Genomic DNA, 14,970 nt, shown 5'->3' on the forward strand with positions numbered 1-14,970 from the left:
ACACAGCAGTGTACCAGCAGTTGTTAAGCTTGAACTTCTTTTTTGGTATGGGCCATTTTAAAAAGTACATTTGAAATTTACAAATCTTACCACTTATAATCACACTTTCTGGCCCCTTTGCTGATTTTTATAAGACTGTTTCTAGCACATGGGATAGAAAGAGTAATAAACAGAATATAAGACACAATTAGAACTAGCCTTTCTTTCCCCTGCTCATTTTTCTCTACAGACAATACTGGATACAACTTCTTCACTTTCAACTGTAATAACTTGTAATTACCTATTTATAGAAGATGGAAAATACAGCCCATGTTCACTATCACCAGCAGCTTATTACCAAAGGCAGAAAAGCAACCAATAGAATAAAATGATGCAGCATTCTTGCATTAAGCTTTAATCTAGACTTCCTCCACAAACCATTAAAAACACTTAAATTCAGCAAAATAAACTCATGACACTCCCCAAAGCCTAGAGGCTTGAGTACAAAGCCATCATCACTGTTCACCAGCTCTCACATAAGAAGCCAAGAGACCTGCATAGACAAAGCTCAACCTCCATCCACTTGATAATTTCAGCCTCCTCTTCTGTAGCTTCCACCACTGCAAACATATTCCTGTATGGTCTATAAGATGTTGCTTCAAAATGGCTCTTTTGAAGTCCCTCACTTGTTCTCCCTATAAGTCTACACTAAGAACAGATTCTTCTCTCCATCTTTAAGGACTTCACAACTCTACCTCCTTTACATAGCAGCTGTGAGAGTAATTCTCTACTCAGCTGGCATTTCCATGCAATTGCTGCCCTGACCACCAGCTTCTGCTGTTAGTGTTTTGTGCTTCCTTCCACTTTCCTCATTACACATATAAGCCCATCTAATTAAATTTATAAACCCTTATGTTTCAATGCATTTTTAAGGCTTGTTTCTGTCAAGCCAGCAAACTTTCGCCAACTGGCCACGGTACCATCTTTCCTGGCAAGTTTTAGCCTTCTACACATATTCAGTCCCTGGTTAAAAGCAGGCAAATGGCTACAGACATGTGCCTGGCAAAGAGATGACAGTTTTTCACCATGGCCTTTATCTTGTGTGTTAGCTCATCTGCTTGTCTCTTCAGACTCTTAACCTGCCAGAACAGAAATCACAGCCTGTGACAACAGTACTTGGTCCAGTACAATGAGATCCCTCTGGTAACAGGAGCATTTGGGAACTATCATAACAAATATTTACAAAAGCAAGCACAGAGATTTATCTTGTTTTCCAAGCAGCACTAGGAAGCATTCACGTTTTGTTATCCCCACTATCCATTCTGTATATAATGTGCTGTAGTCAGCTGAAGGTACAGGTCAGTCAGTAATACTTTGTTTTGGCAGGTGTTCTAAAAACAGCAGCTACTGCTTCAGAGCTTTTAGTTTTTTTAGATACAGGCTCATAAAACCAGGTAAAAGAGCCTCCACATAACACACTACAAAAACATTCCCATTAGGCTGTTTAAAAGCAATAGGTTCAACTAACTTTAATTAATGTAACTTTGAACAACACAGGCTGTTTTTCTTTCCTATCTGCCCAAATGCACATTTTGTGCTATAAAACTAAAGCTATACTTTTTTGTCTGCCAAAGTCCTGCATAATTAAATGCATTTCCAAGAGAGAAGCATTAACCAGGCAGCATCAACATCAGATTCTCATCACCTGTTTCCACAGTGTTTTCTGTTTCTGCTGCCTCCAAACCATCCATACTGTCTTCATCCTCCACTGCGGTTTTTCCTCTACTCCGAGGCCTGCAAACATAAGAAGAGAAAAACCTCCTTTTAAACTGAAAGCATCTTTTAGATTCTCAAGTTTTAAATTTACATTAGCATTTCAATGATATTATTTTGGGGGCTAAATGTCAGCCCTAACATATTCAATGTTTAAGCTAACTCATGATTTATTTGAAGTTGTCTCCCCTTTTTTCTCCCACTCCAGGTTGTTCTCAGCAATGTACACCTGAATCAGCAGTGGGCCCCTGAAGTTTTTCTGATTATTCTTACAAGACAAATACAGTAGCAAACTTTTACTGATCCAAAAATACAGAAGTTGGTACAATTTTAAGACAACAAGCATCCCGTTTGCTCCACAGAGGAGGTAACTATAGCCAGAGATGAGAGAACACAAGCCAAAATCTGGCCAGTAGTTATGTACACTGCATCTGCTGTGCAGTTAACACCACACAGACACTCACTCCCTCTCCCCCACACCCCTTCAAGTGGGGCAAGGGAGAGAATTGGGGGGGGAATAAAATTTGTGGGTTGAGATCAAGACAGCTTAATAGAGCAGAAAAGGGAGGGAAAATAGTAACGATAAAGATAAAACACTTAGAGTAAACAAAGGAAGTGATGCACTGTGTAGCTGCTCCCTATCCACTGACCAATGCCCAGACAGTTCTTGAAGAGCAACCACTGGCCAATCCTCCCCAGTCTATAAACTGAGCATGACATCATACAGTATGGATTATCTCTTTGGCAAGTTTTGGCCAGCTGTCCTCTCAGTTTCTTGTGCCCCCATCGCCCCAGCCTGCTTACTGGTGGGCTTGTGTGAGAAGCTGGAAAGTCCTTGACTTAGCATAAACAACTGAGCAACGACTACAATGTCAGTGTGTTATCACCCTTATTCTCACAGTAAATCCAAACCATAGCACTGAAGTAGAAGAAAATGAACTCTATCCCACTCTAAACCAGGACAGCCTTCTTAGAAGCCATTTCTATGGAATAATAATGCTGGTAAAGCAATTCAGTTGAAACATGTATTATTTGCAGTGAAGCAAATATTTTGACACATAAAATAAAATGTTATGAGAGATGACTAGATGTTATCACATTTAAAAAGTCACCATGTGAGGACAGCACATCAAAACAGAAATACCTGGCAGATCTATTTCCATTTCCAGCAAAGTCTGACCAACAGCAGACAAGTTTGTGCCCCAAATTTCAGTCTTTTTCCCCTGCCTGACTCTTCAGCAACTAACGTGGTGGGCTGTTGAGAAGCCCAAGCATCCAGATTCCCAGCTGTTCAGCAGCCCATTTGAAAGGGAGCCAAGAGCTTGGCACCTTGCCTCCCAAATTTTCAGGCTACTTGGCAACCTGCCTGACATGCTGATGGAAAGCCTGGGAGACCCTGGGAGCTTCTCATTCCAAGTACACAAATTCTGAGCAGTTTGGGGCATCTTAGCACTTCCATGTCTCAGAGCTCCCAGGCAACCATTCACCCAACCAACATGCCTTGAATCAGGATGACATGCAGGCCAGCACACAGCCACCCTGCTTGCCTCCCTCCAACAAAACTGCTCTGGTTCCTCTTTCATGGAGGATTCTGAAAGGTCTGAGTTTAGCTCTACATTGAAGGAAATTGTTGTTGGGTTCGTTGGGGTTTTTTTTAAAGTGATTAAATTTTCCCACAACTACCAGGAGGGGAATGCAGGTAAATGGAATCACTTCCCTTGGTGCAGAAACGCTCAAAAGCTTTACAGAACACAACAAGCTAATAACAGGAATTATTTCTAAATCCTATCCCAATTATTCTTCTACCAACTATCTGTCTACAATGCAAAGTTACAAGTTTGTACTAAACCAGGATTACTTTGAAATCACCACAAAGCTAAACGATAATTCTGCTTCCTCCACAAGTATCCCATTTCAGTATTCTTCAACACAACCCTATTGGTGAAGATCACTGAACAGTGAAGATGATGACTATTTATATTTACTTCATGATTTACACATGGCTTTAGATTTTCTATTAAAACAACATTTCACGTACTAAACACCAAGTAGCTCATAAAGCCTTTTTAAACATTTTGTTTAAACAAGCGCTGTATTCATTCCTTGAACTCCCTACCGTATTTTAGCAACCTATTTAATACTAAGGGAACTCAGGTTTCAATTAATTAAACATAATTACTTCTTGCAGCAAAAGATAGAACCATGTTGAGTGTTTTCTTGCCGTTCCCCTCCCTCAAACATGCTGCAAAAAGCCTTCACAAGGCTGCGCAGGTTTTAAATACAGCTGAAGAAGCGGTGGGGAAAACAATGCTGCATTGTATCATTAACTTAATTTTACTAGTTACATGCCTTTCACAATCATCAGAAGAGATTTTGTAGCCTACAAATTTAGGTTTGGCTTAGAGAAAAAGACAACTCTAGTCACGACACAGTGAAATATACACTGTACTGACAACCATACATTAGTGTTTCCACAGCAAATGCCATTTGAGAAAGCCATGTAGTATACCTAATCACTGCAATCAACATTTGTAATAAGAATGCATTGTTTAAAGCTATTTGCATTAAGTTTATACATAAAATTTGATAGTGCTATACACAAAGCCTTTGGCTAGTTTGCACAACACTAGATTTTTCCACTGACAAGTCCTGTAAATATTTACTTTGCTATTTGCTTATTCCACTTCGCTATAAATATAGTGGGAAAAGCAACCTGCGCCCTGTTCTTCTCCTGGGACTTGACTACTTCTTTTGAAGCTCATCCCTCAGAAGGAGGATGTGAAAAGGCTACTGAGGCAAGACAGTGGCAACTTTTGCTGCCTTAAAACAATTACAGAACAATAGCCAGCGACTACTCCCCTTTGCTCATGTGCAGCCAGACAGCAGTGAACTCTAATTGCTATACTGAACATTACCATTTCAGTTCTGGCTTATATTTTGAGGCTCAATCTAAAGCTTACTAGGGAGAGTAACTACATCTTGATCTTACATATCACTGCAAAAACTCCATCAGCTCATAATAGCAGAAGTACTGAACACAGATGAGCCACATCTTCAGCTTCCACACCAAGAACAAAATGTACAGGCAGAGCCTGACCAATACAGACTCTACAAGAAAACAATAATAAATATTAGTCAGTACACCAGGCAGTGGGCTTGGTACACAGGCTGAACTGCTGCCAAGGTTTCTGCAATTGGTTTCTTGCTTGCCTTTTTCCTACAAGAGGGTTCCATTTAGAAGGAAAAAACAAAAGCACATCTATGTATGTTTAAAAGACCAGATCCACTGAGAGAAATAGAACTTCTTTAAGTGTTTAATGCACATCCCATCTACAGGACTTCAGCTGAATGTACTTACTGTCCACAAAATTCTTACTTGTGTTTGCATAAAAACAGGAAATCTTATTTGCATTTATCAAAATCTTTTGTGACCTACTGCTAAATCTGTTATCTGTTTGCTTTCTTAGCTAGTGCCTATCATTAATCTTCATCTTTAAATACACCACAGTATTTATAATTCTTTTCTGGATAAACAACTAATTAAATTTAGCCCACCAGAAAAGAGCCCAAAAAGGCCTTTTTCAGGGCTCAACAGAGCGTTAGGCACAGCCTCTGCCCTGGGGGAAAGCCTTGCTGAGGTTGTCTCAAAGCTTTGCCCACACCACTGACAGTGGGAGATCACTAGGCACCTGAGAGGCTTCTGCTGAATTGTGTGGAAAGCAGCACAGCTGTACAGTGCTGGGTGAAATGCAAAAGCAACCAGATACCAATTCTTTGCTCTTCTTACTTTGTGGAGTTTTATGGGGCTTTGTTTTGGTTTGGGTTTTGTTTAGTTTGTTGGTTTGGGTTTGTTTTGTTTTAATGTATGACACTTTTTACACATTTGGCAGGGGCTTATTGTTGGTTTTAGTTGTTCAGGTTTGTTTTTTCTTTTCAGTTGGTTGGTGTTTGTTTTTTTTGAAGGTGACAAAAGTAGCACCATAAACTAACAAGTGAAATGTAGGTCAAAAGTTCATCTTGGCTCTTACTCATTCTTTTCACAAAGTGATCAGGAATAAGGTCATGGGCCAACATCTCCCAGAACCATGTGACATAACTGGCAAAGCTACAACTCTCAGGTGCCTGTCAATGCCAGGCTGTTAATTTGTGATTGCCAGAAGTTATTGCCAGACACCAGTTTCTGCAAGTCCTCTCCAAGTTGCTACCGACAAAATCAGGTGACAACATGCTCAGGTCATCCGGTGTATTTTGTTTCAGGCTTATGAGAATGTGTCATACAAACTCCTCCAGAGTTTTCCCTCTCTCAAATGCAGAAACCTCCAGATCATTCAGGGGAAAAACTACCTCCCTTCCTATGCTCTGCAAACTGCTGAGTAAAATGATGATACTAAATATAGAAAACAAGGGCCAAGAACCTTAAAAAGCAGTGTAACATCTGGGATACAGTAACATCCTAAACCAGCACAGATGTCTTCCTAAATGAACATCTGTCCACAGCCTTACCCTGGAAGATGGTATGGGAATGATTTATAAAAAGGTTCAATTAGTGCTGCCATCAGCATGGCTAGTAATGAATTAATGTTCACACGAGACTTCCACAAGTGGAAGCTGTTACAGGCCTTCCAAGAGTCTTTTTAACAGGTGTGCAAAAGCACGTGCTCCAGCGCTGCTGAACCTAAGGCAAGTACAGCTCTAAGTGCAAACTAGAATACCTAAGGTTGGGCTGGCAGCCCTGTGCAAAGGGAATCACAGCAAGCAAGAATCAATTCATGGAAATACCTACAAGGAAAGAGATTTTGTTTCTTCCACTTTCTGAATGCTCCTTTTCAATGAGGTCTTTATTACTCTGAAGAGTTGAGAAAAAAGAGCTGAGGCACTGGACACAAGGCAGATGCCAGCTAGCTAGAATTCATTTCAATAGCTCTAAACACTAACAAGCCTAGAATCGGAAACTCACTATCATATTGACTGCAGCTCCAAACCAAGTCTGCTTTGTTGGGTTTTTTAATTGAGCGGTCACTAACAGCTGAAAAGATTTTCTGCACTCACCCTGCACAACATTTTCTTTCTCACATTAAAGAAACCCCCAAACTATCACCATGTCCTTTCTACTTACTTCTTATACTAGTTACATATGTATTAAAGGCAGAAGGACCTCGATGGATGGAAAAAATGTGCAACAGAAACACCATAAGTGATGCAAAGGTGAAAAAACGCTGACCTTTTAGTAACAGAAAGAGAAAGACTGTAGGATACCATTTTTAGTTTACATCTACAGAACCAGGCTTATTACAATCTCATTATGGAACTTACTCAACCTTCAGTTTCACTACTAGAAGATCTCAAAAATGTACTCCTGGTACAATCAAAATGTTTGTATTAACATTTCTAATTCAGAAAGCTTGATAACCTTTTCACAAGGAACTACATCAAAGGGAAGTGACCCAGCTTACATTTAAAACCAAAACATTGACACTTCCCATCTCACATCTCCTTTAACCAGTAACAATCTGGAAGACATTCTTCATTCCCTCAGCATTATTCATTCATGCAGGCTATAACATGTTCAGAGCTGAATCTTTTCACATCTATATTTTATACAGTTACCACTGAGAGCACTAAGCACCTAAAATAAAAAAATATTATAGTCTTTGAGATCAGGGATGTCTGAGAAAAAGCATAAAAAGAACCTAGCCTCTGCTTGATGATTCTTATCTAAACTTTTCCAGTACTCCCCTGTGAAAGGGAGATTTGTCAAAAGAAATGCAAATGGGAGTCCTTTAAAGATTATTTGTACTGAATGTGGTAGATGCATCTTTGCTTTCATTCTAGAGTACAGTTACTGTTGACAGAAAGTAAGTTAACACATAGGAAGCCAAAGGATGAATGCAGGCCTCTTGAAGAAAAAAGGCCATCCCAAGACAGGTTTTGAATGTCAAAACAAATGTGTATTTCTCAGTTCTGGCAACAGTGTAAAGGCCAAATGAATTACTGCTTTTAAATACATAAGAAATCTGTATTTTCAGCTTCAAGTGCCCATGTATAATCACCTGTACTATGTGGGTTCCCAGTCTTAACTCAATGTTGCAGAAGCCCACCAGATCCTGGACCCTGAAGCTACACTCTGTTGGGTGAAGAGGCTGGTCTGGCCAAAGTCACTATCTTCTGCATTTACCCTGTTCTTCCCTGAAGCTATTTATAGTTGTTCAGTCTCAGTCTGGAACTGCTATTCTAAAAGATAAAGCAGACAAAGATTACACTAGATGAAACAGAGCCTTACTAGTATGACCATGAAATTGTCCTCCCAACTTGTTGCCTGTTTGGGAACATGCTCAGTGAGGATGTTATCAGAGAGATAGAGGGTCACAGCAGACAAGAACCAAAGTAGGAGGATTCATTGTTAACAGTTGGTGGTATGTACAATAACCATCTTTTCACATGAACCCATATAATACACATGGGATCAAAGCTCTGTACAGCCAGTTACAGACTTAAATATTGAAGCTAGGGCTACTACACTGCAATGTTCTTCTGCATAGCTTTCTATGATACCATTACATAAGAAAAATATGAAGCCAGGTTGCCTGATCTACGTGTACAGACTGTTCAGATTTGAAGCCAGTTCGAACAACGGAGTGCAAAACACCACAGAACAGGCTTCCAGATCTATCAGCCTTTCTTTTTACCCTTCAAACTGACTGATTAGAAATACATAAATTCTGTAAACGGAAATTACTTCTAGTCAGATATCTGTCACATTAACTCAGCAATATACAGCATCAAAAACTGCTCTAAGTTCTTCTTTCTCAAGAACTACCTTCCCACTCACAGGCAGCCTCATGGTCTGACTGGCAGTACACAGCTTTAGCTCCGTAGCACAAGGCATCTCATAGGCAGACTTTAACCATTATGCACATTTCAGAAGCAATCATCATTTAAAAATTCTGATGCAATGATGACCTCCTGACACCCCATATATAGTTGCAGTCTTACACAGACTCCATCCCTCACACACTTGTTGCCAAGGCGCTCAGCCATGTTCACTATCGAAATGCAGAACGCCACACCAGAATTTCAGCACTTGCAATACCTTTTAAAAACCTTTCCCAGAACCAAATGAGACAAATGGGTTAGCTGCCATGGATTAGCTGTTTGGGTGGGTTGATTGGTTGATGGGTTGGATGCGATGATCTTGAAGGTCTCTTCCAACCTTGTTTGGTTTATTCTAAATAAAGGTTTGTTTATTCTAAATAAATCTTTGAGAGCACCAGTAGCCAGAAGAGCCACCCCCAGCTAGGTCTGTGTATCTACCTGGCTCCAGATTTGATAATGGCTACATTCTTACTCCTCCAGACCAAGGTTGCCATGGGGCTCTTCAATGAATTTGCTAAGTAATGCTTATCAAAACCACTGAATGTTTTGAAATGTTCCAATTTTAAAAGCAAAGAGTATGAAATGGGAACACTAACAGTGGAGAGACCACTGGTACTGTCAGAAACACAGATCTAAGGTTTGCCAGAGTCTCATGTGTGCACCTACACCATCAAACATTCTACTTGTCCACACTTCTTCCTTTAAATAAACAAAAATGCATCAAAAGATGCTACTGCAGCAAACACTCTTGTCTTCTTGATGTAAGCATCTGAACACAAGATTTGTTTCTCCATGACGACAGCTATGGCAGGTTTTAACTCCTCCAATCTTGTGAGAGCCATGACGCCCAGAATTTTTTACCCCCAAAAGCACCAAGACCACCTGTTCAAGAATTAAGGATTATCCAGCTACCTTGCTCTGTCCTATGCTGCAGGGTTTACCTGCCATTCTCTTCTGAATATGGGTGGCAATACAATGGTAAGGGCTGCAACGCTCATGGCTGGTGATTTCAGGATCCTGCACATAGAATTTGGCAGATCTGAGTCATCGTACATGAGCAACAGCTGCCAAGTACTTGAAACTTGGTGGAAGTTTTGGTCTCTGTGAACAGATTTTTGTAATTTTAGCACCATTAATTAGGAGTCATTTTCAAAGATGTCCTTTGGGAACTTTGCAGTCTGCTGGAGTCTTACCATGGTAAGGTTGTGAAGATTCTTTCAAAATGCATTTTTCTGCTCATGTTAAATATGCTCACTGGTTATACCCTGCTGCCAGGCTTAATACCCACACACAAATACCTGAAGGGAGGTTGTAGACAGGCGGATGATGGTCTCTTCTCCCAGGCAGCCAGTACCAGAACAAGAGGACACAGTCTCAGGCTGTGCCAGGGGAGGTTTAGGTTGGATATTAGGAAGAAGTTCTATACAGAGAGAGTGATTGCCCATTGGAATGGGCTGCCTGAGGAGGTGGTGGAGTCGCTGTCATTGGAGGTGTTCAGGAGGAGACTTGACAGGGTGCTTGGTGCCATGGTTTAGCTGTTTAGGTGGGTTGGATTGGTTGATGGGTTGGACACAATGATCTTGAAGGTCTCTTCCAACCTGGTCTGGTCTATTCTATTCTATACAACCAGAAGAGCTAATATTGAATTTTCTATTAAAAAAAATGGGTTTATACCCAGCAAGGACAGCCTGCATACCAGTGATCATCAAATTCCCTAACCATTGCTTTATTTCATTGCTAATTCAGTTAGGATACTCAAGAAAAAAAAAAAAAAGATGCATATCATCAGCTCTTACCTATTACACCAATGTATTTAAACCAAATTAAACCCCACTCACAGGGCATTGTTTTGAGAGGCTTCTAGAACTTACATCTATCAAAATGCACCAGTCAACTCAAAACATCTCATGGTTTCTCATCAAATAAAGCTCAGTATCTTTTGTCAAAGGTCAGTTTTACTCACATCTTTAGACCTGACAGCAAACAAGTCCTGCTGTAGATTACATGGAAAATAACTCCACTCCTTCTTATACTTTTGAAGTATTTCTGACCCCACCAATATACCCAAACCCCATGTCTGTTCCTGTCTGGCAGCAGAATCAGCACACTGCCCCACTGCTTCCCCACTGAGCATTTAAGCTTATACTAGAAAAGGATGAAGATGGGAAAGGCCGGGAAAGGCCGGGCAGTACCCAAAGCGATATAAATAACCTGCTTTTATGCAAGATGCTGACCTCAAACACATTAGACACAATTTTGTTAATAATATCCAAATTAATTAGTGTCATGTAAGAAAAGTAGTTCTTGCATGTTAACTACAGTTTGTCATTACCCATCCAAAATGGATCCAGACAGGGGAAAAAAACACAACAGAAATGAGTGTCATATCACCACATCTCTTTTCCATCTGTTAGCACCCTTCATACTGCTTATAAAGAAATGCATTTTTATTTCAGATAATGTCAACAAGTATTATGAAATATTTTTCTTTCAACAAAACAGCTAAACCTAGGAAAGCCAAAGGGAAAAAAAAAAAAAAAACCAAGACTTCTGCTCACTAATTAAAAATCCATTAGAACTTATTCAGAAGGCTTGGAAAACCTCAGAAGAATAAAAATAGACCTAAAAAGAAAATGGGTAATCAGATGGGTGTCAGTGTGCATTTATAATTCACAAGAATTGTTTTTCTTTTAACAAAATTGTTTTCAAACTTGAAGCAAATCCTAAAAGCCAGATCATGGAAACTATTTTTATACCAGGGTAAATAAAACTCTGGAAATACTATTGTGAAATATAAACAATACAAGCAGCATAATCAGCAAGGCTTCGAAGTGCAGTCACAACTCATACAAGTCTTCAAACACGTTAAAAGCTTCCGTATAAACAGATGTTTCAATCTCCAGGGGTGTGGAGAAGGCACAAACACTGCATTCTGTTAACAAAACTGTCCAGCACTTTTTCCCCCCATCCCTGAAGAGGATTCCTCTAACCTGGAGACACACTTCTGACAATTATAACAAGGTTACACATAGCTCCAAATAATTATAATAAGAGAACTTCTAATCTTCTCCTCGAAGGACTGTTAAATTACCATCCTGATGTGGGACAGTGATCAGTGCTGTACACTAATGTTCTCAAATTTAATCTCTTTATTTGAGGCTACTACAAACCACACCAAACTACTTTCTCTGGTTTTTCTCTATGCCAGTCTCCCATCCATTAAGATAAAACATACACATTCAGTGACTATTTTTATTAAGAACTGTTATTACCTCATTTCCTTAATTTACCTTTTGTCATATTTTTCTCTAAGGGCATGTTAATAAATAGATGGGGTTTCCAGCACTTGATGCTAGAAGAGTTCTACCTGATCACCTCCTTCACACAGCCCCATCATGAGATCAGGCTGCAACAGAAGTGCTACCAAAAGAATGATCTACTGCTTGGCCTACGTCATACGATACAGGTCAGAGTTCTAAACAAAATTGTATCTGTGTCACACGATAAGGGCATGTATCCAGCGAACCTTGTTACAGCAACTACTACAATGGAAGTCATCCAAGAAGACCAACTGATACCTCCAGGTCAAGTTCCTTTGAGGCCATCGTCCAAGGACACACAAGCAGTAAGCTTATGCCATTTACTGCACTGCATGTTGCAAAAGGTCCTCAAAGTTCAGCAACTTCTTTCCAGTTGCACAGATAACCTCAATTTAATGTGCTTTTAAGGTAATAGGAAATTCATTCTCAGCATTTTGTTCTGTGTAAAGAAAAATGCCAACATATTCAAGACTCAAGCAAGCTAACCTGAGGCCATATAAATAATGTTAAAACAAAGCTTAAGAATTGACACTGACTGAGTGTACACCTGGCAAAACACAGTGAATCTCATCCCGGTCAGCTACCCCATTTCACTCACTGGAGGTTTAAGAACATTTGTGCTGGAAGCAGCAAGGAATAGTGATAGAAAAGAGTCCCTAGAAGAGGAGAAGGAACTTCTTTTGGTGAAGGTGCAAGAGATGTAGTCTAAAACGGTTTGGAAATTACATTCTGAAACACTTGGTAACTTTTTTTTTTCCAGAAGCCACCAGAAGAACTAAGTAACAAAGGATAATCAGAAATTATACTGATTCTGATTTGTAATGGGACTATTTGTATATTTACTTAATCTTTTCTGAGCATAGACCTTCTGGAATGACAGCTTCTTTGATATTTATACTTTTATTTCAGCTTGCTTTTTACATACACACATATGCTTCTAATTAACATTTACAGCACGAAAACTCAGTTCTACTCACTAGACCACAGAGCTTCAAGATTTATCTTAACCAAACCTTTCAAGAGTACTTTGAGGTATGAAAAGTTGGCAGGGCAGCTCCAAAGCAGCTACTTGCAATGCTTTGTGAAGATGACACAGCCAGGGAAGCACCTATGTCCAGGAGCGACTCACAGCAGCCCTAAAGCCACTGTCTTGGTATCACAACAGGACAGAGCAAGCAATAGTTCAAGGTTTGGCCACACAAACTTCAGCAGTAACATCATTACTTTGTGTCACAATATTCTGCAGTTTTGTTACCTTCTCTTTCTTCCCCCCCCCCCCCCCCCCCCCCTCTGTATTTTTACACACTGAAATTTCTCCTTAAAGTACCTGAAAACCTTCATGAAGACAAAAGGATTACAACTGAGGTATACTTTGTCCTCCAAATCTTAGGAGCTACATCTATTTTGCAATCAATGTATGAAAGATTACATTTGAAAAGAATCTTTGACCATTACACTGTCCATGAAAAAGCTGCTAAGGAGTGTGCTATCGCAACAAAGTCCAACTGCTCACAGCCTGGCTGAGGACAAAGCCAGAATCATTATCCATGCGAGTCTAATACCCATAAATATCACTCAATAACTGTGACTGATTGAATCCCATCTTGCAGTAAGGCACTCACTTTGCCATACCCTTTGTCATTTGTTCCTCCTTACGAATTTGTGCTCGTTTCTTACATGAACTTCTCTGGTTTCAGTTTTCAACTACTGGCTTTTGTACGTTTTACATTAGGGAACCCTTAAGAACACAGTATTTTCTCCACTGGAGAGATTATCCACCATAAGCTTGCCGCTGCTTAGTTTTAGAGTTTGGATTCCCCACTCTCTCACAACCTCACAGACTAAGCAACTTTGCCTTTCTCACCAAAGTAACCTTCAAGTTTTCTACAGTCTTTGGTCAGCTTCATGACTTTTTGCCAACATTTCAGTCTTTCAGTTGTGGCTGTCTGAATCACACTAAAATGACAGGAGCCAATCTCACAGTCTCAGTGACAAACAGACCTCAGGACGCAGCTACAAACTTCCCACACTCTTAAATTTCTTTCCAGAAATGCTCCTTTCCAGGCAGTAGCCCCATATCTATGCCTCTACATGATGACAACAACCTTCTTCCTATTCTGCAGAGCATTGTTTAACTGTGCTTAAACTAAATCCCACTTTTGCCTCTTCCCTCTGCTCATCCATGTCACTCCATATACCGGTTTCAACAGCAGTAATTGTTATTAATATTGACGAACACCAGACTTTATTGCTGGAGGACCACCCAAAAAACCCCAAGCAAGGCAACGACAGTTCCCAACGACAACAAAGTGCTTGCTCAGCCAGCTCTTAATGCAATTACTGTAGGCTTTGTTCCACTGAATAATTCAAACAAATAGTTTTAATCAGAATATAAAACACTGTCAGGCCCAGCACCTTTAAAGAAATCTATTTACATTACATATTTATAGAAAACCATGGATGAAGGACCACATTAGATGATTTAATATCTACAAAGGCAACTTTCAAAACTCACACAGTGGATGAAACACAGGATGAAAAGCAAGGCAAGGAATTAGAAAAAAACCACACCAAACCCAAGTGTTTCTGCCTCTACAGACTATAGTAAATATATTTATTTCCAAAATAAAGTTAGAAACCATCCATTCTCCACACTTCTTCATTTTGCATGTTTAACCCTCAAGACACACTGCAGCTACCTCAATAGCAAGGGGCTTGCTCTCTCTAAGTCACCCCTTTCACATCCTCTTGATTTCAGAGGGAACCATGGGATTTCACCATCTCACAGAAGTCAGCAGCATGTATTTCAATATACTCTGCAGCAGAATAGAATATTCTATTGAAATGGTAAGATCTAAAAAACAATTACTTTATTGCTTCTTACAACTTTTTCACTGTAAAATTCAACTCCAAGGTAGTAATTGGCAGGGACAAAATTATGTAGCAATTAGGGCATGACAGCAAAAGCAAACAAGAACTGAAAATGGGTTCGACACTTCTGGTAACAAGCAGGTAATTATCACAG

The 14,970-nt window shown here is 39.8% G+C and overlaps 1 protein-coding gene across 14 annotated transcripts in view; it reads right to left on the reverse strand.

Moving 5' to 3' along the window:
• Positions 1-14,970, reverse strand: part of KMT2C (lysine methyltransferase 2C) — a 190,382-nt gene that overhangs the window by 139,188 nt on the left and 36,224 nt on the right. For all 14 annotated transcript variants that reach the window (XM_068145968.1, XM_068145979.1, XM_068145978.1 and 11 more), the window contains one exon: positions 1,685-1,773. In XM_068145968.1, the coding sequence (XP_068002069.1) occupies positions 1,685-1,773 (89 nt within the window). The remainder of the gene's footprint in view (positions 1-1,684; positions 1,774-14,970) is intronic.

This window comes from Melanerpes formicivorus, unplaced genomic scaffold, assembly GCF_026170545.1.
Source record: "Melanerpes formicivorus ecotype bairdi unplaced genomic scaffold, bMelFor1.0.p_v2 SCAF_13, whole genome shotgun sequence".
NCBI lineage: Eukaryota > Metazoa > Chordata > Aves > Piciformes > Picidae > Melanerpes > Melanerpes formicivorus.